Source organism: Falco naumanni, chromosome 10, assembly GCF_017639655.2.
Source record: "Falco naumanni isolate bFalNau1 chromosome 10, bFalNau1.pat, whole genome shotgun sequence".
Lineage (NCBI taxonomy): Eukaryota > Metazoa > Chordata > Aves > Falconiformes > Falconidae > Falco > Falco naumanni.
This window is the reverse complement of record NC_054063.1, coordinates 20,479,798-20,506,948: the sequence shown is the minus strand read 5'-3', so window position 1 is coordinate 20,506,948 and position 27,151 is coordinate 20,479,798. Positions and strand designations below refer to the sequence as shown.

Genomic DNA, 27,151 nt, shown 5'->3' with positions numbered 1-27,151 from the left:
AAAAAAATAATCCATCCTCCTCCGAGCCTGGATGACGCCCTAGGATGCCATTGGGATGCTGTCGGGATGCCGTCAGGATGCTCTGGCAGGTCTAATCTGGAGGGGCAGGTGCCAGCACTCGCTCTGTGGTTTGGCTTCGTGCTGAATTGCTCCTGGCTTTACCCTGCAGATCTTGGGGGCTTCTCGGGGGGGGGGCACAGAACCGCAGGGAATATTTGCCGGGTGCAACTTGAGGTGTAACGTTCCTGGTTGGACTGAACTCACCTAGCGGTTTTTGTCCTAAAAAAAATCAGAAAGAAATGAGAGTTAGTGCTTATTTAGGCAAGACGTGGCTTTCCCAAGCGTCTCAGAGCAGTTCTGGGGCCGCGGGAGGCTCTCGGCTGGCAAACCCAAAGTTTCCGACTGTAGCAGCAGCATGATCCTGCAAATTTTGGGGCCTTATGGTAAAATCGGGATAATGCTAATAAGAGAAGCAGGAAATGAGGCTGCTTGTGCGTTGCCTCAAAGGAGGGGTTGTGGGGAGGCTGCGCCGCTTGTTTTCTTCTCTCCGCTGCAGGGTCGTGCTTAATGGCAAAGCCACAAGTTAGAGGAGCCTGAGCTGCCCTGCACCGCCGCTCGCCCTGGTGTCAGCATGGGCCCAGCCTTCCTCTGCTGGGCTGGCAGCCTGGGCAGGGGGAGATGGTGCAGGGTTGCCGGCCCTGCGGCTGGCTGGCTGTGCTGCGTGGCTCCGCGTCCCTCCGGCCGTCAGGGTGCAAGGGCGAGGGTGAAGTTTTCCGGGCTTCAGCTGGGGAGGATGCATAGAGTGATGTCTGTGTGCCGGTGCCTTCCCTGGGTGTGTTTAGAGGAGGTGAAGCCAGTGGGTGCCTGTTCCTGCTCTCCCCCACCTCCTCCCTGCGTGCCCTGTATCCCAGCCGGCCCCTCGGGATGCTCTGCATGGGCCGGGGTCTGCGGCGGCAGCCGGAGGTGCGAAGCCCTGCAGCTGCAGCTGAATGGCTGTGGGCCCGTGGGGTTGGTGTGAGGCTCAGGGGGAGAAGAGGGTCCGCAGGAGGGGGGACGGCACTGTGGGATCATGGCTTGGGAGGTGCTGGGCAAGGACTGTGCGCTGGTGGTGTTTTCTGCTGGTCCGGCGGCGCGGTGTGGATTTGTCCCTTGCCGTGCGCTGCACGGGCATCTTCTCTGGCTGGGGTGTGGGGAGGTGGGTCTTCCCCAGGGGAAGCTGGACCTCACCTAGGCTGGATCATGCCTTTCGCTGTTCAGGACCGCACTATGGGGAGATGCTGCTCCTTGCACTGGTATTTTCCAGTCGGTGCCTGGAGCCTGGGCAAGCGTGTGGCAAAGCCAGAGTTTAGGTCCCGCTGAGCCTTTTTGGAAGCAAGATGATGGAGAGGGGTTGGGTGGAGGCTGGGGAAGGGATTCGGTCACTCGTAGATGGACCCTAGTCCTGCTGCTGCAACCTGGCGGGGAACTGGAGTAGGAGAGCCACGGAGCATTTTAGTTGGAAAAATATTGAATGAATTAAAAAAAAAAAAAAGGGGGGGTGTGTGTGGTGGGATAAAAAAATACAGCTGAGAAAAAAAATATTCAAGAAGAAGCTTGGTGTGAGAGTTTGGGGGGAGAGGGAAGGGTTTGGGGCTGAGCTGGGGGGGAGCTGACAGGCAGAGCTGTGCTGGAGGAGGGTGCTGGGGCAGCCCCCCTCTACCGGGAGATGCTTTTCCCCTTTGCCTCGCTCGTGTTGAAGCTGCCTTTGTGCCATGCTGGGGGGGTGAAAAGCTTGCTTCCCTTGGCCAGGTTTCCCACTGTGGTGGGGATGGGCTTTGCTTTTCTCCATCTCTCAACTTTTGTAGGAGACGTCTCCCAAGCTGGTGATGGAGCACAGCTGTTGGCATGCATTGCCTTCCCGATGGAAAGCAGCCAGTTCCTGATATTCCCCTGGGCTTAATGGGTGTCCCTGGGCTGGGGCGAGCAAGTTGGGGGGAGTTGGGGGTCACTGTGCCCTCCGGGCTCCCGTGTCTCCTTTCTCCTCCCCGATCCCTGGGGCCGTGGGATCTCTCTTGTCTGGGTCCCTGCTGCAGGGAGCTCTGGTGTGTCCTGGTCCCAGATTCTGTAGGGATTGGGGGGACACTTGTCCCCAGAGGGGCAGAGGTGGCTGGGGAGGATGCACAGTTCTTCAGCATCACTTCGAGGGTCTGTGCACCAAAAGGTGTCTGAGGTTTGGAGATAACTTATCTTTTTTGGGCACTGTGAGCCAGAACCTGTCTGCCAGCTGCTGAGGATGCTGCCTGGCTTGCGGCAGCTGGCAGAGGATGTATGAAAAAAAGGTTAATTACTCATTAAATGAAGTGTCACCCAGCAGGTATACTTCCTGGAGGCTGAAGGTGCAGGGCATGAGGCTTTTTGGCAGATTAGGGGGGCTGTAAGGTGGGGAGGAGCAGGCAAAGTGGCGGCAGTGGGGTCTGTGCGTATTGGGGAGCATGACGAAGGCATGGGGGGACTGTTTGGGGGTACCTGTGTCCCCTGGGCCCAGCCAGCGGTCGCACATGGAGCTGGAGCATCTGGGGACTCAGCCAGGAGCCATGCTGGTACTATGTCCCTGATAAAATACCCCCCCCCTTTTCTTATCTTCTACAAGTAGATAATTACCCTTCTCTGCCTAATTGAACACACAGATTCCTCATCTGAAATAATGAGGCCATTACGGTGTTCTCCCGGCTGGAAACCGCTCTGAGTCAATGGGGTGGAAATACTGGCATGCCAGGTGGAAAGGGGAAAAAAATAGAAAGGAAGAAAGGGGAAAAAATTACAGTAAAAATCAAAAATGGCTCTTAGCAGGGGTGTGGGGGGGCTGGTCCTGCACCCCCAGCAGCCATCTCACCAGGGCAGTGATTTGGTGCAGGGGGGATGGGGGGGTGTGGTATTGCCCGTGCTGAATGAGTGCTGGTGCTGGGAGCTGGGTGCTGGGAGGGTTTTGCAACTCGGGGAGTGCAGGATGCGTGCTGAGGGTGCTAAAGCCAATTTGTGGCTAAAGTGGGGCCATCTGGGAGGGAAACCCAGCCGGGCTTCGATACCCACCGGGCACGGTGCTGCCGGCCCGTGTGCCCTCGTGAACTCTAAGAAGAGCTGCTGGCGTGCGGAGCCGGGGACGCTGCTCTGCCGTGGCCCGGAGGGTCTCCAAACCACCCCAAGCCGGGGACAGTGACCGGTTGGAGGGTCTTTGTTCCACTCAGCCCAGCGCTGCCCACAGAGCCTAGTGCCCTTGCCTGTCCCTCCCTGGGGACCTGTCCTCCGGGATGGGGTGTGCAGGGAGAGCAGGCGCGAGGTCTGGGATGGCGTGCAGCAGCCTTTCCCTGAGCTGCAGGGGATAACGTGTGGCGATGTATCCGTTGATTTTAATTGAGAGGCTGAAACGCTGCAAACCACGGTGGGTTTCATCCCTTTTGTCAGGAATGCTGGGAGCAGGTAGGGAAGAGGATGAGAAAGAGCCCTTTGAAGAGGAAGGGCAGCGGGGCTTTGAGAGCAGGCTGGGTGCTGCTTTAATGTCTTTTGGCATTGCTCCCCCTCTCCCGCCCCTGCTAGGAATGGCTGCCTTCTGTGCACGGACCCCCGCTCAGCACGGGGTCCTGCTGCCGGGGCAGGCTGGTCTGAAAAGGGAGCTTTGGAGCCAGGGGAACGGGCTGCTGTCGGTGCCATTGGGACAGTTTTCTCCAGCTGGGAAGCCCTCCAGCCCTCATCTCCCTTGCTGGGCTGTGGCCCGCTTGCCCTGGGCTCCTTGCCCTGCTCCGCTCAGGTGCCCCTCTGCCCTCAATCGGCCCTTTGTCACCGCACCGGACCTGCCAAGGGGGAGCCGGATGGAAAAGGAGGCGGGTGGATGGACAAACAAGCCCTGTCCTTTATGGGGAGGGGCTGCGGGCATCCCGGGGCTTTTTGGCAGGTGATGGGGGAGAAGTATGGAAAAAAACTTGGCACGTGCCTATTTTGGGTTATTCAAAGGCAAAAATGCAGCTCTTCAGAGGCATGGCTGGCTTCGAGCCGCCCCGCAGCATCGCCTCCCCAGCTAGGCTGTGATCTAGCTCCCTTGGCATCCATGGGGCTTCCAGAAGAGCCCCTTGGGCTGGGGAGGTGGGGAGCTGCGGGGCTTGGTAGCCAAGCAAAAACAAACGGGTTGTGCCGGGGTGATTTACCCTGAGCTCAGCCTTCCCGCTGGCCTTGGGGGCCTGAGGGCTTGCTCTGATGCACCCAGCAGTGGGGGGCACCAGGGGCCTGGGCCTGATCCTGTCCCTGCTCCAGCCATGTGTCCCCGGGGTCGTGGCAAACTGGAGTGACAGCGTGGGCGTCCCGAGCTGTGTGGGAGCTGGTCCCCTTGCCCACAGCCATGACCAGTAAAGCGGGACGTGGGGGGAGCTCCGATCTGATCCTGTACGCAGGGAAAAGGGCTTTATAACCCTGGGTCCGGCTCCCTCTGCCCGGAATATTCATGTGGGGTGGGTGAGGGTGGGATCAGATCCCTGGGGATTCACCCTGTGTGCCCCAGGATGTCCGGCACTGAGCGTGCAGCAGCAGGAGCGGGGATGCAACTTTATTTCTAGGGATGCTTCACTCTTTGCTTTGCCCTCCTGGAAATTGCAGGGTCCCTTGCCAAGGAGAGGATGTTGTGGGCTTGTTTGTGGCTGGGGTCCCTGCAGAACGGCAGAGGAGAGCAAAGCGCTGTATCCCTTCATCACTCTTCAGCCTCTTCCAAGTCCTTTCAAAAACATAAAAAAAGACATAAAACAACCCCATGAAAAAATATTCTCCATCTCTTTTAATGTAGGCATTTGCTGTCAATTAATTTTGTATGCCGTTTCCTCCTCTGGGGGCTTCTTTTGAAGTCTCCTTTAAGTGCGGAGGTGTTGCACTCTGCAGCGAGCTGGGGTCACCGGTCACCACCTTGGTGGCTGGGAGAAGGGCAGATCCCTGTGGAAGGGGCCTCTGGAAAGCCCGGCGGTCCAGGCACAGGGGCAGCCGGTCCCTCGGCTGCATGGCATTTCTCCTTCGGCCTTGCCCTGCAATTCAGAGCATCCTAGAGAGGATGTGGAAAGACCTGTAGCTCTGCTCATCCAGCACGGCATCGGCATCCTGAGGGATTTGGCGTGGCAGTGCCCTTTGCTCATGCCGGTGTCCGCTGGGCTGGGAGGGATGCAGGAGGCGAGCGCAGCCGCAGCCGGGTGCCAGCTGCATGGCCGCGGTCACAGCCCTCTCTGTGCTGCCGGCTTCGGCATCAAAGGGGCGATTGAGGGAGCGCGGCGGCGGAGGGGGGTGAGGAGCAGGTGGGTCCTGGCATGCCGGCACCGGCTGTGGCAGTGCCACACAGCCCTGTCCCGCAGCCGGCTGGCTCGGTGCCCTCCGAGCCCGTGACAGCACCGGGATGGTGCTGCTCTGGCAGCAGGCGTTGAGGTGGACATGGCTGCACTGGGAGGTGCCACGGGGGTCACCCAGAAGGGTGTCTAGGGGGGTGACATGTGTGTCAGCCATCCCGGGCCTGGAGGTGGGAGCTGCAAGGGCTGGGGCAGGGATATCGCCTTTTTATTAGGCAAACGCTCCGCTCCAGAGGTGTAGCCGCTGCGCATCTGGAGATGCTCAGGGAGGGTGAAGCAATTCCCGCGCCCCGTGGTACAGGCTGTTCCCAAGCACCAGGAGCTCTTTGCATTGGTGTTTGGGAGCTTTATCCTTCCCAGCACTGCCATGCATCTCCCCCCGCCCCATCCCTTCCCTGTGCTGTGCCCTGGCTGGGCCTCTCTGGATCTGCTCTTTGGGGAGGGGGCAAGCAGCTATCCCAAGGTATTGGCAGCCGAGGAAGGATTTTGGCTGAGCAAGGAGCTGGGTGGGAGCCGGCTGCTGATCAGTGGGGACCGCACGAGTGTGAGTGCAGGAGGATTTTAGGGGGAGCCTAAACGGGAGCGGATGGTCTCTGCAAACGGTTAGAGCTCAGCCGAATTCACTGCCAAATTAAAGATAAAGGGAAGGTTCAAAGCACTTGGGGCTGGTGGTGATCAGCCAGATGCTGGCTGAGACGGGTTGGAAAGCTGGCAGGTGAAACGATGAACCCCGCGGGCTGTCTGCAGGGCAGCGTGGAGGCTGAAATATTTTTAGTGTGAAATGAATCCTGCCTGATTCTCAGCACATCGCAGGCTACGAGCAACCTTTTCCAGAGGCTATGTCCCAGGAATCGAAATCTTTGTGCCAACGGCTGTGAGTGAGCATCATCCCTGTTCGCATGGGCAGGGCGGAGGGATGGGAGTGTGGTCTGGCCAGAGCTGCTCTGGTTCACTTTGGAGCTGGTGCAGAATGAAAAGATGCTGGAGCCGATGGGGACCAGAGGCCAATGGATGCCTGGTGAGGTGTAAGATGGGGGAGATCTGGGTGCTGTCACTACACAGGAGGGATTTGGGACCCTGAGCTGAGCGTGGAAGGGTTGGGGCTGCCTCTGTCAGTGGGTGTTTGTCAGTTCGAGTGGTCTCATGGCAGCTCCATCGCCAGCCCTGAGCAATTCCGCATCGATTTCCATTGCTCCAGCCGAGAGGGTTGTCACAGAGTGGGTAAACAGCATGAAACGGATTGGTTTGAGGGAGGATGGAAAAAAATCCCCTCGCTCCTCTGGCTTCCTTGGTGAGGCATCTGTTCCTTGAGGTGGTGACCCAGGACTGAAACAAAACCTTTTTCTCAGCCAGTGGTGGGTAAAATCTGCACCTAAGCAGGCAAGAGTGACCGAAGGAGGCAGGGAAGTGTTGGCCAGTGGTCTGATCCTGCACCCCCATACTGGTCACAAGCCCCATTCACCTTGGTGCCATCAACATTGTCTGCTGTCACCCAGCCCCTGTGAGCACCCGCTGCCTGGGTTCCCCTGGTGCCCTGGAGCAGGCAGCACGGTGGGGTTTTCCCTGAGGGCAGCGCTGTGTTTTTGCAGTCGTGGAAGGAGGTTTGCAATATTGACTCCTTGCTGGCTAATTATAATTGCTTAAGAGCTTGTTAGGAGGCTTGGTGGAGGGATGCTTATGCTTCTCTTCTCCAGCGGCTGACTTGGAGGCTGTGTCTGTGCTGGAGAGCACGGGGCTGTCGGTAATTAAACCAGTGGGTTTAATAAAAACATCGACATCGCTGCCTTTGCTGCAGTTGTATCTGAGTTTAAATGTCACCTCGCTTCATGTTGCTGCTCCTTCTGCTCCCACCGAGCCCTGTCACGGCAGGGTGCCCCCATTCAGCCCTCAGGGGTTGAGCACCAGGGGATGAGCTCAATTTTCTGCCCGGTGGCAGCATCCTGGGAGCATCCTGCATGGCCAGAGGGATGCCACCATTTACGTTGCAGGGGCAAACAGGAGTGTTAGCAGCTCCCTGGGATCTGAGGATGGGCACCAGAGCCCTGGGGAGGGCACTTCTCCTTTCTGCTAGCTCCTGCAGAGGTGGGCACCTCCCAGCCATCACTCTGCCCTGCGTCCTGATGTGGTTTGGGATTAATTTGTTACTGGCGACCAAGCTCTGAAGGCAGGGAGAGATCACCTTGAATTCGCTGGGGGTGTAAACCCAGTTTAACCCTGTCGCTTTTGCAGCTGCGGATCTGGCGTCTGTTCTTGCTGCCCTTCTTTTCTATCCCCTGAACCCCTGGCAGGTCCTCGGGATGGTCCTCCCTGAGCTGCTCGCCTGCTCGCTGCATCTCTGGCCTGTCTTCTGGTTCGGGTTGCTGCCTTCATCCCTCTTTTGCTGCATCCTCCCAACAAGGGTACTGCATCTCGCTGGGAACTTGGCGTTCCCCTTTGGCATGGTTGTAGCTTCACATGCTACCACGAGTGAGGCTCTGTCCCCTCTCTTTCCACCACCAGGCTTTTCCCAAGAGCAGGGCTGGTGTATTCCCCCACTTTCTTTGTGAGGTCATTGGTCTGGTAGGGTTTGAGTTCTCTTTGCTTCATGGGGAGAGATGGGATGGGTGGGCTGGGCTTTCTTTACAGAAGCTTTGTGGTGTTTCCCAGCTGTGAGGATGGACTCGGAGTGGCTGGACTGGATGCTGGAGAAGCTTTGTCCTCCTCCTCTCCCTCTGGATTCAGAGAGCTCAAAAACATCCTGCAGAAGTTCAGAGATCAGGAGCAGCCAGGACATGCACAGACCTTGCTTGAGTGGTGGATTTCAAAAGATGTCAGCTTAGACTTGGGGTGCTCGGCATGCCTGAAACCTGGTCCTCAGCATCCTGACTTTCACGGTGTTGTCATGGTGTTGCCAGCACATTCCTGAGCAGTGCTTCCTCACGGCACAGAGATGCAGGGCATCCATCCCTCCCAGCTCCTCCCTGGCCTTTCCTCTTGTATCTGTATTTGCCCAGGAAGGCGAGGAAGTGGCACGTGCCCGTGAAGGTCCCTCAGCAATCTCCTGTGTTGCTCCCAAGGTCTCCTGCAGCAGCTGGCAGCGGGAATAAAGGGAATTAACCCAGGCCCTTGTGTTTTCCAGCCTCCAAAGGCTTTGCCTGATTTTTGAGCATTGGAGCTGGCTACTCTGGTAGGCTCCTTCCCCAGGCCAAAAAGCCCTTCGTTGCTGGGAAGTGCAGCATGGGATGAAGTTATCCCTCAGGGGAGGCAGCCCAGGGCCAGTGCTCTTCCCACATCTTACCCTCATTGCCCGTCCCTCGGCTTCGGGATGTGCTGGGGAGCAGCTTTGGGATGCTGAGGAGACCAGCAAAACCCAGGCTTGTGTGAGCAGTGAAACCTACCTCCAGCTCAGGTTTTGACCACAGAGCTTGGCATGGTTGGGGATGCTTGAGCTCTGGCTTTGGTTGTGTTTCTCCTTCCCTTTCCTCATCTTCTATGCATGGATGGTGGTGCTGCTTCTCAGCTCGTCTTTGGGCCAGGAGGTGGGGATCCAGGTGAAGATGCAGCTCTGAACACACCTGGATGGTTTTGGAAAACCCTTGCAGCCCAGTCCACTGGTGTTTCAGGGATGAATGATGGTGAGGCTGCTCGAGCTGGACTGGAGGTAGCTCTGCCCACCCAGCTCCCATCCAGCGTGGATTTTGCTGCAGGAATGGGATAACAGGAGAGCAGATGGTCACACCAGAGGGGATTTCTTGAAGGACTGAGCTAAATCCATCCATCTCCTATTCCATTGCTCTAGTCATGGCTTGCTCATTGGGATGGCTGGTGGGGAACTGTGGGCTCCTGTGTGCAGCAACGCTGGGGCTCCCTCGCATTTATGGGCATCTCCTCCCGCCGCCAGGCTGTCCTCGTCAGCCGTGTCCCCTGGGGCATGGTGCTGTGCCCCTCCAAGGGGGAGGCTGGCCAAGGTGTCAGACCTTCACAGGTGACACAGGGCCTGGGAAACCAAACCACAGCTCCTGGGTGGCCCTGTGGGGCATTTCCAAATTGCAGCTTAAATGCTTTGCCCTTTTTTTTTTTTCTCCCAGCACAAGATCTGGGGGGTTTGAGCTTAGACATGATTTTCTGCTTGAACGTTATCATTTTTCCAGCCCTATCTGGTCCCAGCCGTCTCCCCTGATCTTTATCGGGGCTTTGCAGGCAGCTGGGCTTGAGCAGGGATGTGTGGGGCAGGCAGGGGGTGGGCAGCCCTGCTGAGGGCTGTGTTTCAGCAGGATGTGGCTCCTGGCGAGGGATGAATCACTCCACATGTCCACTCTGTAGGGTCAGCTTGCTGGGAAAGGGCTAGGAGATTGCACGGGGACTGTTCCCCTAATCCTACCCAACCAGTGTGCTTGGGCACGCGGGGCTGGGGTGCATCGTTTCCTCTCTCGCTGGCTGATCCCAGGTGCCCTTTGGGGTCAGAAAAATACCTGAGGATCTGCAGCTGCTGCTGCTGGAGGCTTCTCCCGAAGGAAGCGGTCTCACCCCTGAGGCCCCAAGGGCTCAGTATTGCTCACCAGCCTGGAGTGAAGCAGGTTTGGACCCTGACTGAGGAGCTGTGTGGGATGGGAGGATGTTGTGAGGTCCTGGGCAGTGCTGCCGCCTCCTCCAGTGCCATGCCCACCACTTAGCTGATGCTCTTCGTCCCCAAAGAGTTCTCACCTGCTGCTCGGGGAGTTTCATCCTCAGGTGAGTACCTCTGGGGCAGGCAGCAGAGCCATGGCTGTAGCTGGAGCTGGGCAGAGCATGCCAAGGCGCTGCCCAATCACTATCCCATCCCTGTGGTTTCTCTCCAGTGGCTCCATCCGTTCCACCCTGATGGCCAGGACCAGCCTGTCCCACCTGATGTCTGCCTGTGGGATCCTTCCTGTTGAGCAGTCGGAGCTTATCGGGGCTGAGCATCCAGCTGGAGGGCCAGAACTGGGGGTTTTAGGAATCCCAGCCCTGCTCCTTTTGCAGGCTCCCCCCCATCCGTGCTGCCGGGCTGTCAGGGTTCGTCCTGTGACTGGCCTGGGCGCACGGTGTGAGAGCGGAGTCAGCTTGCAGCAAGTGACTGTAGAGGGGAGACTCATTAGCAGCAATTAGGAGATACGGGAGGAAGCGTAAAGTGAGGGGCATCTCTAACCACGTTGGAGGGTTTGGAAAGGGTCCAGAAAGCTACAGGAGAAATCCCGGCTCCGAACCCTAACCGAAGAAAGGGGCTGTGTTTGGGGCGAGCGAGCTGCGTGTCGTCAGCAGAGAAGGGAGGTAGGGAGGCAGGGAGGCAGGGTTGTGCTGCTGAAAGGCCCTCTGTGCTCCCCAGCCGAGGGGGAGGCGGCACGGGGGTCTGTGTGGCTGTGATAACGGGGAAGGTCCTCTCTGCCGGGGAGGCGTCACTCTGGTCGGTGCTGTGCGATGGGGTCGGTCCCTTGCACCCGTGGCCTCTTCGTGAGGAGCGCTGCTGGCCCTGGCTCTGTGTCTGGAGGCTGCTGTGATTCAGAGGTGGCTCTGAAAGCGTTAGCATCGCTGCTGCGCTCTCTGGGGGAGAGCTTTTAATGCATCCCTGCCGAGCATCCCCCCGGGTAACACAGTCCTCTAAGCAAGTGGGTCCCTTGCTCTCCTCCTGGCCTTCCCCCAGCCTCAGCCCCTGCTACCTGCCCATACGTGGCTCTTCTGGCCCTGGGCGAGGGGAGGAGGCAGGCCAGCAGAATCAGCGCCACAGCAGTGCTGGCTGCACGTCCCGGAGGGGATGCGGGGGGAGCAGCTGGGCTGGGCATGGCTCACGGGTCTTGCTGGGCTGGGAGGATGCATAGGAGGAAACCAAGCAGGGGCAAACTGCAACCCTCTTTCCTCCCAGCGCTGCTTTCTCCCTCCTCATCCTCCTGTGCCCCCCCGACCTGCTCCTCTCTTGTGGGGCTGAGGTCCAGACCAAAGGGGCTCCGTTCTTCTGGGGGAGCAAAGTGATGCTCACTGGTACAAGGTGATGGCTTTTCCTTCCCCTTATCAAGGCAGGCATTTATTTGCAGTTCCCACACAGGCTGATTAGCATTTGGATGTTTGGCTAAGGCTGCCCTTGACTGTCCTATCCAATATTTAAATTGCAGGGGAATAAACATTGGCACGGAAGCCTCTTACTGGGGCTTTGCTGGCGCTTTCACTTCTGGGATGCGGGTGCCTCTCGGAGTGAGCGCTTGCCTCCCACCAGGAAGAGAGAGGGGTCTGCTGAAGGCACACAGGTTTTGAGCCTTGGTGTTACTCAAACCCTGTCAGGTTTGATTTCGATGCAAACCAGAGCAGGGAGCACAAGCCCTGTCCTGCTCCTTGAGAGGAGTTGCTTGAGCTCGAGAGGATCCCTGATGAGGGTGGAGCTGGGTGATGGGGATGAAGAGAGAGCAGGGGGCCCGTGGCTTTGTGTCTTGAGAGGCTCCAAGGATAGAGCTTCCACAGCCTTGCTGGGCGCAGCATGTGTTTTTTCCCCACTTTGCTCCAATTTGTATCAAATAATCTCTCGCCGGTTAACCCAGTGCCTTGCAGCAGGGGCCCAAACCTGGGTGCGGTACCCAGATGTGAGCAAAAAGGGCTGAACGAAGCGGGGTGACGACGTCCAACCATCCCCCATCCCTGTGGGTGCAGCTGGGACGCTGCTGGCTCAGGTTTGCTCGCCAGCACCCAGGGCTGGGCAGCAGAGACCCGGAGAGGGGGTTAGTCCATCCTGGGGCAGGACATGCAGCACGGCACCCCCAGCCTGCACTGCAAACGGGTGCTGAGCCAGCAAATCCCTTGGGAGATGGATCTGTCTCCTCCAAGGCTAGGAGAGACGCCCTGAGTGGGTACCGTGGGGCTGGCTGCTGCATCCCATCCTTTGGCAGGTCCCTTGGGAGCATTGAATTCCTCCTTGTGGCCGTGGTTAATCCACGGATCAGTGTGTGGGGGAATAATGCTGTCCCCAGCGCTCCATACCAGAGCCTCGGCACAGCAAGGATCAGCTTTATTTCCACTGCCTGTGCTTGCAGGAGCATCTCTGGGAGTGATGAGGGGGGGGGGTGTCTTGAGAGCGGAGAAGATGAGAGCTGGATGCAGTCCCACTGCTCCCTGCGATGCTGCCCATCACCCTCCTGAGGGATGCGGGGATGGAGGAGGGTGGCTGGAGGGAGGCAGGGAGCTGCCAGGAGAGAGTCGGAGCTGCCAGGGGCTGAAGAATGGCTGAGAGCTGAAGAAGGGGCTTTAGAGCTTAATTTCCTGTCCTCGCGGTGGGGATGGGATTTGTGCTGCCATCTCCAAGGCGACGCCGGCTGTGCGGTGGCTGGAATACTAATGGCATGGGAGGCGGGGGGCTCTGGGGGCACCCCAGGCCTCTCCTCGCCGCCCCGGCAGCTCCCACCGCAGCAGCCACTGAGGCTGTTCCACTTTGTGGGGGTGGGAGCCCCCCAGGACTTGCTGGTAGGGGGAGGGAGGGTGTGGAGGGGGGGGGGGGGGGGCATGTTGCCGTACCCTTGGGAGGGTGTCAGCAACCCCCTTGCCGCGATGTCGGTGGCTGGGGGACGGGGCTGTGCCACTGCTGATGATGTCTGGGGCTCCCCTTTATTGCGATATGGGGGCAGCTGGTTTTTGGGGGGCACCCAGGGTTGTTCACCGCGGTGGCTCTTGGACACCCACCTCTCTGAGCGTCGTGTGGAGCTTCCCTTGGCAGTGGTTTGAAAGGCAGAGCCGAGCCGTGTGCTGGCGTCGGGGGTGACGGCTGAGCTGCAAACTCCCTCCATCCCACCAGGTTTTGGGACGTTGTCTAAAAAGTTTAGAGGCACCCATCGGCTATGGCAGAGAAAGGGGATGTGCCCCCCCGCCCCAAATAACTAATACATTTTCCAAGTCCGCACCGTTATTTTGAGGGGAGTCGGTTATTGTAATGCAAGGGTGGCTTAAAATAAAGCCTCCCTCCGCAGCTGGGGAAGTTGGGTGGGAGCTGCAGAGGGGAGCCCGTAGGTTGGGAATAATTAACGCAGCACACGGTAATGAAGGCGTCTGTGATGAGCCCATTAGCGAGGTCTTTGCAGTGGTGCCTTTACTGTGGTGCGGTGGGAAGGTGGGTTTGGGGAGAATATGTCTTGGGGGGGGGCTCAGAGCTGGTGTGCTCTGGGCAGTGCCATGGGATGCTCTGGGAGAGCCAGAGCCCAGAGTGGGAGGGGAGCAAGGACACTTCCCTGAGGATGGATGGGAATGAGATCCCACAGGAGCTTATCCCGTCTGTCTCTTACGTAAAGGGCCGTGAGCTGGGCTGCGGGGGGTGTAATTAAACCTGATGGTGATAAGCTGCTGCAAGCTGCTTAGTACAAATGTAATGAGGGGAATTGCAGCCAGCGCCCCCCGCTGTCATCCCTGCATGTGCCCCTCCTCGCTGGGAGCAGCGGCGGTGGCAGCGCCTGCCTGTGCCAGGGCGAGAGGTGTCCCCAGAAGAGGAGTAGTGTCGGGATGGGGAGGGGGCGGCTGTGGTCTCACCCCTTCCTCTGCTCCCCTCGCAGATGGCGAGAGGCTGGGGGAGGTGACCGATCCCGGCCGGCGGCCGGCAGCAGCCCAGGCATCGGCACGGCGGGGAAAAGCCGAGGACTCCAGCGAGAGCCGTGAGGAGGAGCCGATGGTAATGTGGGAGCCGGAGCAGGGTCGGTGGGAAGGGACCTGGGGGACGCTGGTCCATGTCCCCTGCCCAACACACGGCCAGCTGGAGCAGGGTGCTCCGAGCCTTGTCCAGCTGAGCAGATCCAAGGGTGGAGAGGGCACAACCTCTCTAGTTCTGCTCAGCAGCCCTCATGGTGGATTAAAACCAAATCCCCAATATCACATTGAAAGTTTTAGTGTTGCGCCTTGTACCTCTCACCCTGTCACTCCTTTGGGAAGAGCTTGGCATCATCTCTGCACCTCACTCTTGCGTAGCTGCCAGTGACAGTAAGGTCCTGCTTTGCTGGGCAAAGCCACCTTCTCCTGTGTCCTCTGCTCCATCTTGCTAACCTCTGCTTGCCTGCCCTGGACTGGAGAGCCCCAAACTGGACCCAGTATACCCCAGATGGGGTCCAAACAAGCTGGAGGGAGGCTCTCTCCTTGCTAACAGCTTGGGAGGCACTTAGCACCGTAGCCAGAGGATGCCCTGATGTCCCTGTTCAACTTGTCACCAAGCCCTTGCTCAGCACCCTGCTGTCCCCTCTTCACCCTGTTGTTACCAAGAGGCTTTGGAGCAGGGCGGGCACGGGGGATGGCGGGAGAGGGGAGCCATATGGTGTCCCCTGCCCTGTTCGAACAGCAGCTCACTGCCAAACTGCCGCAAGCCCTGGTGACAGCCTGCTGCCATTGGGGTGGGCATCACGTGGGCTGTGCCCAGGCCCCGGTGCTTTGAGCACAGGTGAGTGTTTTGTTTCTGGAGGGAGGGGGAAAGCATCGAGTCCCTGTGCCCGGAGCCCTCTCGACGGCCCGTCTATGCGTAGCCCTGCCCCGTGTCTTTCGCAGCTGCTGGACATGGACAGCATCGCTGGCTCTGCAATTAAAAGGCTGGCTTGTCCCCACCTTCAGCAAATAACCCACCCCGGTTCCTATCTGCGGGGAGCCGGGCTGAATAGTCCCCTCTGTTGGGGCAGGCGGGGAAAAGTTCACTCCAGTTTGAAAGCAAACAGCCCGGCTCAAAAGGAGTCGACCAACCAGAGCAAAAAAATGCTGCTTCCAAAAAGGCAGTGGAAAAGTTCCCTCCTGGTGAGTCCCCAGCTGCAGATCTCGCTGTTGGCATAGCTGGCCCTTTATCTTTGGGGCAGAGCAGGGATGCTGGTGGCTCATCCTCTCTACCCATCTCACCCGTGTGATGGAGGCCTGTCCTGGTCCCTCTCCATAGAGGGACCAAGAGGTTTTTCCAGCTGCTGGGGGTGGAGAGCCATGTGCCAGCCAGGAGAGCCAGGCTTCAGGCTAGGCAGCAATTAGTCGGTGAAAAATAAGAATAGGGAAGAGGCTGATTGCGCCTGGCTGGCTGGCAGGGGATGGGTGAGAAGGGATGACCCCTGCTCTGATCCTCATAAATCAGGAAGAAATGGACAAAGGAGGAAAATGAGGTGCCTGGAGAAACCCAGCACCAACCCGCGCTGAGGGCAGAGGGGGACAACAGGAGTTGTGTCTCTCGGCTTTCCCCGAGAGGAGGGTGAATCCTTCCAACAAGTGTGGCACAATTACGCCACCTCCTTAATAATGTTATCCAAGGGTACCACTCCCCTCCTCCGGGATGCTAATGAGTTCATTTAGGCCAAGATTGCTAATTATTTCTTTGGCACTGTGCATCCTAACAGGCTGTGTTTTGTCAGTGCTGCAGTTCCCCTCACCTGGGCTCGGAGCTGGGCTCTGCTTTCGAGGGGGGGTCAGCTCTGCTCTTTGGGGGGTGGCACAGTCCCTCCTTGCCTGGCTGAGGCCATGGGCGATGGGGACGGTGGATCTTCCTGAGACAGGTGGCCGGGACATCCGTACCCCCCTCGGTCCCATTCCTGGAGAGGGCTGGTACTGAGTGCAGGTGTCACCGGTGTGACAATGGGCTGTGACACCAGCCGGGTACCCCTGTGACAGGTACAGCTTCCCATCACCTCAAATGTGACAGAGGGGCAGGTCGGTGGTCGCTTTGCAGAGGGTCAGTGGCTTTTTTGTCCCTGTGTGCTGGCTGGTCCCCCACCCCTCCGCCCGTGCTCCCTGGGCTGTGACGGCAGCGAGCTGGAACAGTGCCCTGGGGTGGCACTGGCTTGCTCCAGCTCTGCCTGCAGCTGCAAACGTGGTGCACAAGGAGGATGCTCTGGTTGGGCTCCAGAAGCGCCTGGCTCTTCCTTGCCACCCACCACCTTTTCAGCAAGCCGGGGGCAGGTGAGTGCTCGCCTAATCCCTCTGAATTACAAGGCACAAGCAATCAGATTAACCTAATCCACTTTAAAGGAAGAGGGGGAGTGCAGAAACATCCCGCTTGCTCTGCCTGTGTTGGGCACAGAGATTGCTTCTGCTCTTTCGGAGGCAGAGCCCAAGGGATGTCATTTCCAGTAGCCCATCAGGCCAGACAGACCGTTTGGGTGAACAGAAAACTCACTGTTTTAGAGAAGCTTCTCTCAGCAGAAGGGAAACAAGTTTGGCTGGAACATTTTGAAACTCTATTCCCCGGGACACCTTGCCAATACTTTTCTGCCTTGCCCCTGCTTTCCTTTGTTGTTAGCCTCGAAAGCTTTCACCTGGGTTTGGCAACACTTGATGTGCAAAATGAGACGTTTAGATCTAGGGAGCCATCCTGCAAGCACGGCCAGGCTGGCCCAAATCCCCTCCATCTCTCATCTCATCTCTCCCTCCTGCTTCCTCGGCAGAATGATGGGCAGGACTTGGACGGCTGGTTTTCCAGAGGCCAACGGTCCAACCGAGCCACGACGCACCCCAAACTCAACCTAACCAGGCAGGCTTTGCCCTGGAACGAGCAGGTGGGTGGGCAGGGAGCAGCAAAGGCGGCAGGGGGGTATGGTAGAGGAGGAGGTCCCTCGCTGGGGAGCCTGCAGCCCACGTCATAGAATCACAGAATCTTTTAGGTTGGAAAAGACCTTTAAGATCATCAGGTCCAACTGAATGTCCCTCCAGTGCAGCAGGCTCCAAAGCCATCTCCAGCCATCCTCCTCCTTGCCCTCCATCACCTGTCCTGGGGTCAGCCTGGTGCCCGTGAGGATGAGCCGCCTGGGTGCAGGCCATGGGTGTGTGTCAGCCCCTCATCAGTCTGCATGGGTGTGCGAGGGGACAACTTGCTGCCTGTCTTCTCTGGATGGGTCCACGCTGCACCTGTCTCTGGGTGCTGGCTGTGTGCTGGTGGGATGGATGCTGGGGGAGGATGAAGGATGGATGGGGTCAGGCTTTTGGTGCCGTGTCCAGACAGCGTCTCTTATCCAAGTGTGCCTGGGACCCAAAGCAGCGACAGCAGGAGGGTGATCTCCTGAGGGTTGGCTCTGTGACCCTGGGGCTGGCACAGGCATGGCAGCTCGGTGTCACTGCAGAAGAGCTGAGGCCACACGAGTGACATCCCTAGGGCTTGACATCCATGTTTCAGCCTGTCCTAACGCTGTCCTTGGCAGGTGAGGGGGGATGCGAGGGGACAACTTGCTCATCTCCCTCTCCCATCCCACAGTACAAAGGGAAGGCAAACTTGCACGTCTTCGAAGACTGGTGTGGAGGAGCTGTGAGGCACCTGAGGAAGAATCTCCATTTTCCTCTCTTTCCCCACGTGAGTCCCAGGCCTGATGCTGGTGGGTCGGAGGGAGGGTCTGCTTGTTCTTCTCTGGGTGCTGCTGCATCTCCGCTGGCTGTGGGCTTGGTCCTCAAGATCTTTGCTCACAGGCTTTTTGGTTTGGGGCAGGTAATTCCCAGCAGAGCAGGGATGGAGGAAGAAATGGGTGTGATGGGACCTCCATGTCCCCTCTGGTGCCAGGGACAGGGGACCCTGGGATAACCAGGAGGGAGGTGGTGAGGGTGATGTTGCTGTAAGGCGTGAGCCTGGGCATGAACTCTTCATGCTTTCGTGTCTCTGTTCCTCCCCCACAGACCCGCACCACAGTGAAGAAGTTGGCTGTGTCGCCCAAGTGGAAGAACTATGGGCTGAGGATTTTTGGCTACATCCACCCCTTCAAGGATGGTGAGTGATGGAGCTTGGCCTCTTCTCCCCCTGCAGCAACGTGGAGAAGCTGCCTCCTCCCCCCACCTTAGACCACATGAGGCTCGGAGGCAGTCCCCAAACCCCTGGGCATGAGGGTCTTTCTGGAGCAAAGACTTTTCCCTGGTTGCTTCCAGGGGAGGTGAAGCCCCAATCCCATCCATGATGTGGGATCTGGGGTGGCCCCATCACCTCTGTCCATCCATCCCTATTTCCCCATTGCACAAGGAGGCGCCGGGGCTGAGCCTGTGCTACTGTATTTCTCGGTGGTGACCTTCTCCTTTGCTTTCTGCAGGGGATTTCCAGTTTTCTGTGGCTTCGGATGACAATTCAGAGTTCTGGCTCAGTTCTGATGACAGCCCGTCCAACTCCCGGCTGGCTGCGTTCGTGGGCAAGGTACGTGCCATCATCCTCGACCCTCTGCCTTTCGCTACATGGGGGATGCTCGAGCTCCCAGTGAGAGCATCTCCTCCCTCGGGGTGCCTCGTTCCTTGCTCCCAGCATGCTGATAACCATCCCAAGTGCCTCCTGGGGTTCCCTAGTGCTCAATTAACGATGTTTCAAACCCACGGGTGCTCTTTAGGCACTGCGAATTCTCCTGTCCACAAGTCCCTCTGCTGCAGCAGCCCTTAAAGGGTCCATGTGTGACTTTGTCAGAGGCAGCTCCCCTGCTTCTTTGCTCCCTTGGGAAATGCTGGGCTATTTCAGCCTGGTACCATCTCTGCCCCTGGCCAGACCTGGTTTGGCTTCTGAAGGACCACCTGCCCCTTGGTCCCATCCTAGCTGTAGCTACCAAAGACCAGCTTATGTCCCAGAATAGGAGATTTAATATTTGCTCCTGGTTTTTCTTGGCGTTAACTCCTGTTAACTGGAAACTCTGTGGTCTGTCCTTGCACCCATGTGTTGTTGGGATCTTGGTGGTGTTGGCTGGTGACAAGTTCTTGTAGCAGGAGTGCCAATGGCTGGGGACAAGCAGGCTCTGGGATAGAGCTCCTGGGATGTCCTTCTGCCTGAAGAACCTTTCTGCAGCACAGCATAGTGCCGGATGGAGGTGGAGGAGCTGATGGGGTCTGGGCCTTGTGCCTGCTTGGCCCGTGGTGTCCCCTGTGCTCTCACACGCTCTTTCTTCCTTCCCCAAGCTGGGCACCGAGTGGACGGCACCGGGGGAGTTCACCAAATTCAGCTCACAAGTCTCCAAGCCTCTGCGGTGAGTGTGGCCTTGCTCCTGCTGCCCACCTTGGGTGGAGGGAGTTGGGGAGACAGAGCTGCTGCCTCCGCGCTGACTGACCGGCTCCTCCCTTGGAGGAGGCCTGGCCACAGTCTCTTCCCAGCAGGTGTGTGGGGTCTGGGCTGGACAGGAGCTCAACCAACTGTGCCCCCGGGTCCATGGCTTGAAGGTGCTGGGGGCCGCGGGCACCTCTGCAGATGACGAGGGATGGGGGTTCCCCCCGGTCTTGTGAAGCTTCTCAGCAGTGGGATGGGGGAGCAGATACCCACATCACGCTGCCGGTCCCCTTGCCCCAGGAAGGTTTAGCCACATGTCAGCAAGACAGAGAAGATTTCCTGGGATGGCTCCTCTGGCAGGGAAGCACCCGTCACCCTGGCACTGGTAGCTGTCAGCTCCGCGGTGGTTTCTGACTGGCGCCTTCCCCTCTCGCACAGCCTCATGTCCTCCAGGCGCTACTACTTCGAGCTGCTCCACAAACAAGACGACCGAGGTTCAGACCACGTGGAAGTTGGTGTGAGTAAATGCCCCCATGCCATGCTGCTTTCAAGGCTTGCCCTGTCAAGAGCCGGCAGCAGGGCTTTTCCCGATGCATGTTAGAACGCTTTATCCTGGAGCAGAGCCATGATTTCCCCCTCCTGTGGCTGCCAGCGACTCGGTCCGCAGAGGGGACGAGTCAGCGTTGCTCCAGCGAAGCCGGGGCCCATCTCCCTGGGCTGTTCCTGCTCAGGGTGCCTGGTGCAGGCTGCTTTTCTCCATGCTCATCCAGGCCTTCCGTGCGATGGCCTTTGGGGAGCTAACGGCCCTGCTGTCCCTCCCCTGTGCTCCCGTAGTGGATGCTGACGGAGCAGCCCCTCCACTCCAGGCTCTAGTGGTGATGGGGCACCCAGTTCTGTGTGGCTGGTCCCATCCCTTCTCCTTGGCCTTCTGAAGAAGGGCTGGCAGAGGGGGAAAGGCCCCCTGTGGGCTTCTCCTTGGAGGAGCCCGTTGCCATGGGCAAGGAGAGCCTGGAGCATGTAATATCAGAGCAGCCAGGTCCCAGGACACCATCTGTGAGTGGTGCCCACCTTGCATCCTGGGGTCAGTGGGGGGAGAGGTGGCCAAGGTGATGGAGTGCACCCCTTTTTTTGTTTTCCCTCTTAGAGATACTGTGAATTTCAAATCTGAACTTGTCTGCCTTGGCTGCACAACCCTGGCAGAGCCTGGAGCGTGTGTGTCAGGAGCTCGGGCTGTCTTTGGGAGGGGAAGATGCTGGCGTGTTAGCAAAGGTTTCCTTTCTCCCAAGCAGTCATTAATCACTGGAGTCAAACTGGTGCCAGCAAAGCATCAGGGAGGCCGACAACACCCCTTCCTTGCTGGTGCTCTCTTCCACATCGCTCAGCCTCGCCCTCCCAGGGCTCCATCTCCTCCATCCTGATAAGATCTGCATTTCTGCTGTGAAAAACAAATAGATGGGGGAGACATTTTTTCGCTGGAGGGAGGGAAACCTTTCAGATGTTCAGAAAGAAACAACAAAAAAGGCAGGACCCTAACGCGTCTCTCCCTGTAGGTATTTAAGGGCTTGCCTGGACAAAGGTTCAAGGCATGCTTTTAAAATGCACGAAGGCAGCTATTAAGACCCTCTTAAGCAACCTCTGCTTTTAATGTGCATTCAGGCAGCAGCCGGCAGCGGAGTGAGGCACTTTGGCTCAGGTCCTTGCTGGCTGCCGTGGTCTCCCTGCTCCGTGCCCTGAGGTCGAAGGGGGTTGCAGGGAGAAACTGCTCTGTGCCCCGGCATCGTCCTTCCCCTGCGAGGCAGGACGCGTGGCTGTGCTGCCTCCTGTGATGTTACTGATGATGATGATGATGATGCAGGGCTGGGTCTGGCCTGCCTGGCCCAGAAGGACCACGGCCATGGATGGTCGTGTTGCAGACCCAAGGGGGAAGAAGCAGCATGAGCCTGTGTCCCGCCTCCAGCAGCCTCCCTCTCCCAGACCACCAGGGGATGCCTGCTGATCCCAAATCACCTTGGATAAAGGCAGGAGGTGGGACCGGGTCTGTGCTGGGGCACCACCAGTCCTCTCCCTTGTTCCTCTCCTGCAGGGTCGGGGCTGGGATCGGTGCAGGCAAGCTTCTGGGAGCTGAGGACAGGAGAGGACCCATCCGAGGGTGCCTGGGGTTGGCCAGCGCACCCTGAACCCCTGCCACCCTCCCACTCATTCTCCATCTCCTTTTATTTTTTCCTAGTGGCGAGTTTTCCTCCCCAGCTTGAAGTTTGAAGTGATTGACTCCTCCTACATCTCTCTGTACACAGGTAAGGACCACACGTGTCCGCCCGCAGCCACGGCAAGCAAGCTCTCGAGGGGGCTGTACGTGCTGGCGCAGCTGGGGAGAGACAGCACCAGAGCCTGGGAAGCAAACCAGATCCTGGGAAATCAGATCCTGGGGGAAGATTTCAGCCTTTCACCCCCCCACCCCGAGCTGCTGCTTGGGTGGAAGGAAGGAGGCAAGGGGCTGCGGTGGGTAGGGGTGATGCTGGGAGTGTGCTGCAACCCTCCTAAAAATGGGATGCAGAGGTGACATGCCACGGAAGCACAACTCTGCTGGTGCTCCAGCCTCATCCCTGCTAATGAGACCACGGAGGGCTGGCTCCCTGGCCTGGCCCTGAGTTATGAGGAGCTGTCGTGTAAGCAGGGATGGATGGTGCAAGGTTTAATTAAATCTATAGATCTTCTGCTTCCTGCCCCTTCCCTGGCAGCAAGAAAGGGCTTGATAGATGGGTCCTGCCCCAGGGCTCAATATGCTGGAGGACTGGTCATCAAACATGCCCTGGAAGGTGTCGATAAGGCAGGAGGGGACAGGCAACAGGCGGGGATCAATGAGGAGAAGAGGGATGGAGGGGTGTTGCTGGCATTGACGCAGGTTCCCATGAGATGCACGATGTGCAGATAAACCGCACCCCCCCCAACCACTATCCATCAGTGCTGGCTATTTCTGCTTCTCTTTCCCACTTCCCGGCTCCTCAGACCCCAGCAGCATCCTGGGGTAAAGCCATGTCACTTGTGGGGAGCCCATCCCCGTGTCGTGGGGGATGCACGCAGAGCACCCTCCTTCCTTCCGTTTCTCCGGGCTTTTGCAGGGGTTGCAGCCCAACCTCAGCCAGCTGCACAGATGCGTTTGGGGAGCCTTTCCCTGCTGCAAGTAGAAGAATTTGGGGCTTGGGAAGGGGGTTCCTGCTTGTTTCAGGACCTGCGTGCTTCCCCAGGGCTCTGCAGCAGGCAGGGCTGCCTGGGAAGGGAGCACCCCTGGGTGCTCGGAGCAGACAGCTCTGAGCACAGCCAAGATGACCAGAGCAAGGTGACCTCCCCTGGGGAGGTCTGGGGGCTGGTTGATAGCCAAGGATGACATGCCATCCTCATCCCTGAATAGGAGGCAAAACCAGCTCACGTTGCATTTACCGGCACCTCTACTGGGAAGGACATTCAGGGTTTAATCCCTGTGTCCTTGGGAGGTAAACCCCCTGAGCTTCTCACCCCTTGTCTTGAGGGTGATGAGCGATGCTGTAATCAGAGCCAGGCTGCCTGGCTGAGATCAGCTGTACCCTTGTCCTCTCCGTGCTCTTAGTTGATGGCAATAATCATTAGGCTGATTAGTCATGGTGTCTGCAAGCACATGAAGGGGCTGGAGGAGCTGGGTTTGCCCTTGTGCAAACACATTGGCTCCCCTCGTTCCCCTGGGAGCACGAGGAATCCACAATCCTCTGAGCCCTCTTGGTGGGAGGGATGGATGGAGAGGTCGGGAAGTGTCACCTTGGAGAGGATGCTTCTGGGACAAAGCTCTGTACATGGGTGCCTGTGGGGTTCAGCTGCTGTCTTTGCCTTCTTCAGACGAATCGTCCCTGAAGATGAACCACGTGGAGCACATCCCACAGACCTTGGCCAGCTACAGCGGGAGCTACCTCTGGCAGGCGCAGCAAGACGAGCACGGGGCTGACATGCTGAAGTCTGACCCCAGGGACACCTTCTTCCTCAGTAAGTGGCTGGGATCAGATCCTTGCAGGTCTGTGTGGGGTTCTGAGTGAGGAAGAAGGCAGGATCTGGCTGCCACAGGCACCAAGGGCATCCCTCCTACCTTCTGCCCATCTCCTGGGTGGAGGGCATCTCTGCTGGGGTCTGTAGGGGGGCACGCTGGGATGGTTTGTGCTACAAACTGTAACATGGGCTGGGCTAAGGGGTGGTAGGGGCTGGCTTGGGGCTGAGCCATGGCTACTTCTCTTCAGCCCCTGCGATTGAGGCCTCTCGAGTGGAGAACGTGCTGGTGCCCTGTGCCTACAGCCCCACCTACGTGGTGAAGGACTTCCCCATCGCCCGCTACCAGGGCCTGCAATTTGTAAGTGTCTCCCCACGATGTGACGGGGTCACGCTCCCATGGGAGATACAGCAAAGCCAAGTGCTTTGCCCCCACCCCAGGGCAGGGATGCTTCCACTCGGTTAAGGATCCAGGAGAAATGTCCCTTGCTGGAGGATCAGGCTGAGCTTCCCCACCTTGACCTGAAAGGGTTTGAGTTAAAAGTCCCACGGGGTGTTTGAGGTGCTCAGGGTCACCTTGCTGTTGTGGGGCCGCACTGTTGGCCTCAGGTCCCTGGCTCCTAGCCCTGCTGGTCCCCGATTCCTCAGAGTGAGCCTGCTCTGTGCCAGGGTGATGGCAGCGTGGTCATCTCCCCAGGTCTACCTCTCGTTCGTGTACCCCAATGACTTCACGCGCCTCACTCACATGGAGACAGAGAACAAGTGCTTCTACAGGGAGTCCCCCCTCTACCTGGAGAAGTAAGTGTTGTGGGGCTGGTGTTTGGGGGTGCTACATGGAGGGGTAGGAGGGGGCTGATGTCAAGAGGGCACTCAAAGAGCTGGGGAAACGGCACTGAGATGATGCATCCTCAGCTGTGTGTCCCCAGGCTCCATCCCTACTGGAAGGGCCACCTCTAGGCTGGCTCTTTCCCCATCTCTCAGGCACGTAGCAGCTTGAGACCTGGCAGTGCTCCTGGATTTTGGGGATCCCAGCTCCCTTCGGAGCCAGGCTGTGCCCGGGCACCTGCACTGCAGGTGGGGATGTTCCTCCCTGCATGGGCTTGCGTGTGTGCGAGCACGTCCCTTCACGTGTACACTCCTCCCTTATCTCCGGGACATCATCTTTCTGTTTCCCAGGTTTGGTTTTTATAAGTACATGAAGATGGATGAAGAGGAGGAGGATCCACGCCAGCGAGCATTTCTCTTCCTCAACCCAGACAGTGAGTGCTGCCAGCTCCCCGCCAGCAGCTTTTTGGGCATCCCTCAGCAGCTCAGCACGGGGCTGAGCACCTGGCATCCTCATCCACCAGCCCATCCACGAGGAGATGCACCTCATCGGGATGCCTCCAGTGATGCTGGGTTCAAGGAGGGCAGGGCTGCATGGAGCAGCTCGCCTCCGAGCAGTCCCACGCGCTCCACGGTCACGCATCCCACTTGGCTTAGCCACAAAGCGCTGCGGGATATGGGGTGGGGGATGCTAGGGCTGGGGTTCACCCTCCTGGCTTCTTCAAGCTGTGTACCCGCATCTCCTGGGCTGGCCTGGTCAGCAGGCAGCAGGATATGACTTGACTTGGTGTGGAGCCTGGGATGTCCACAGAGCCTGGGGATGCTGACGGGGACCCGCAGGAGCCATGTTGTTCAGAGTGTGGCTCGCTGTCGGTTTGTGGCTTGGCGAAGCCCTGGCAGGCTAGGTTTGTTCCTGGATGAAATAAGAGCAGCGCTGAGCTATGGCCAAGGTTTGGAGGGGTTAGTGGGAGAGCCTGGAGCTGCCAGCCCTGGTGAGCATGGCTCAGTGCCCACCAGCCCTCAGCCTCCCTCACCCAGCAGCTGTTGCAGGTTGATCTCTTGCTGGAGACAAGTTTTGCCACTTTGTTTTGGGCCAGCATGCTGCAGGGGGCTGTGCCGAGCGGCTCAGACCCTCAGGATATTTATCTCTGCCTTTACTCCCTAGATTTCCTCGAGGATGATGATGAGGAGGAGGAAGGAGTGGACAGCCCTGAGCCCACAGACCCACCTCCTGAAGCCAAGGAGAAGAGCTTTGGGCCGGTACCCAGAGCCAAAGGGAAGGAGACCCCGCCGGTCACCGGGGATTATGGAGACGACCTGGACTATTACAGCTTTCACCGCAAGCAGGGTCAGGCCCTGGATGAGGTGGGCGTGCCTGGGCAGCTGGGGAGATGGAGCACGTCCCGCCAGGCCAGCGCCAGCCCGGCAGCCATCCTTGAGGATCTCCACGGCGAGAAGGACGTGGGCCCTGTGCCGGAGCAGGTCCGTGGGCGGATGCTCAGTTGGTTACCCCAGGATCCCAGCGAAGGCGAGGAGAATGCGCTGGGGCTGCTGGCATCTTCAAAGCATGCCGGGGCCCTGAGCCTCCAACCCCACCTCTCGGTTCCCGTCTTTGGTGGCAAAGCCAAAACGCTGGGTCCCAGCAAGCCTGCAATACCCAGGGAGGACAAAAAGCCCCAGAAAACCCAGGAGAAGGTCTACGTGACCAGGCTGCAGCCAGGGAAGCGCAAAGCCCCAGCCCAGGAGCCGGCCTTTCCCGGCATCTTTCTTTACCCAAAGGCCCTGAAGAAAGTCCATCTTCACTCCAGGACCCCTCAGAAGCATCCCATTGCCTCCAGCAAGCTCCACGCTGTTCCTGGCCGTCGGACCCCCTGGCTCCTGAGCAACATCTCCAAGGAGAGGGACCCTGCCAGGCGGAGGAGTGCCCGTGTGGGTGGCAGGAGGTGGGAGCGGCTGCCCAAGCTGGGGACCGAGCAGCGAGCGCTGCCCAGCCTCCTCGCCCTGGGGACCGAGGGGCTCTTCAGTAGGGAGACCCACGAGGACACCACTCCTGCCCCGGGCAGGACAGCAGCCACCACCAATTACAACTCCTCCGAGGTGGCCCGCTCAGAGGGGATGCGGGTGACATCCTTTCTGAAGATGTCAGAAACAACGACATCTCAGCAGGAGGAGGGAAAGGGCCAGGAGGAAGAGGAGGAGGAGGAAGAAGAGGTGTCAGACTACAGCTATGAGACCGGCGAGCTGCATCAGAGCTGGCTGGAGGACTCCATCAACTGGCAGAGGACATTCAGCGTTAGCTCGGTGGACTTTGAGCTCCTGCGCTCCGACTGGAACGACCTGCGCTGCAACGTGTCGGGCAACCTGCAGCTGAGCGAGAGCGAGGTCGTCGATGTGGTGGCGCAGTACATGGAGAAGCTCAATGAGAAGAATGGAGGGTAGGGAGGGAGTGGGGCGCGGGTGGGAGGCTGGGGAGAATGTGCCTTCACCCCGCTCGGCTCCTTGGGGCCAGGTGAGCTCGATGGTGGGTTCAGGCCAACCCTTCAAGCAAGGGAGCTGTGGGGAGCAGAGCTCATGGTGATGGTGCTTTCAAGTGCTTCTGCTTTCCCCATAGCATCTACACCCTCCTGAGGATCATCAACGTGGAGAAGCGTCGGGACACGGCCCGGGGGAACCGCTACCTGCTGGAGCTGGAGCTGGCGGAGCGGGGCCAGCGGACGGTGCGGCTCTCCGAGTATGTCTATGTCCTTTTGCACCAGGGCAAGCAGGACGACAGCGCTGAGGCCAACCCCGAAGGGCTGGCTCTGGGGGCCACCGAGCCCCAGCCGAGCACCTGGAGCATCCTCTATGGAAAACCCGTCCTGTGCCGGCCCCTGCGGCTCAGCTGGAAGCAGGATGTCATGGTGCACTTCGTGGTACCCGGTAGGTGACACCAGGACATGCCTCTCCAGGGTCTCTGCTGCTCTCTGCCCCCAGCATCCTGCAGCAGGAGAAAGGCAACCACTTTGCTCCCAGGTTGCATCCTTCAGGCTGGCCCGAGGGGGATGAGGTTATTATCGCTTCT

General features: G+C 58.7%; 1 protein-coding gene across 2 annotated transcripts in view; it reads left to right on the top strand.

The window, feature by feature from the left end:
• B4GALNT4 (beta-1,4-N-acetyl-galactosaminyltransferase 4) overlaps window positions 1–27,151 on the top strand; it is a 33,093-nt gene that overhangs the window by 844 nt on the left and 5,098 nt on the right. For both annotated transcript variants that reach the window (XR_005829964.1, XM_040609158.1), the window contains exons 2-15: window positions 13,868–13,983; window positions 16,709–16,819; window positions 17,512–17,607; window positions 17,925–18,015; window positions 18,329–18,429; window positions 19,173–19,240; window positions 19,696–19,774; window positions 21,485–21,551; window positions 23,125–23,268; window positions 23,517–23,626; window positions 23,963–24,063; window positions 24,442–24,524; window positions 25,256–26,525; window positions 26,702–27,009. Coding sequence is in view for 1 of the 2 variants with exons in the window: in XM_040609158.1 (XP_040465092.1) it covers window positions 13,868–13,983; window positions 16,709–16,819; window positions 17,512–17,607; window positions 17,925–18,015; window positions 18,329–18,429; window positions 19,173–19,240; window positions 19,696–19,774; window positions 21,485–21,551; window positions 23,125–23,268; window positions 23,517–23,626; window positions 23,963–24,063; window positions 24,442–24,524; window positions 25,256–26,525; window positions 26,702–27,009 (2,745 nt within the window). In the remaining variant the exon portion in view is untranslated. The remainder of the gene's footprint in view (window positions 1–13,867; window positions 13,984–16,708; window positions 16,820–17,511; window positions 17,608–17,924; window positions 18,016–18,328; window positions 18,430–19,172; window positions 19,241–19,695; window positions 19,775–21,484; window positions 21,552–23,124; window positions 23,269–23,516; window positions 23,627–23,962; window positions 24,064–24,441; window positions 24,525–25,255; window positions 26,526–26,701; window positions 27,010–27,151) is intronic.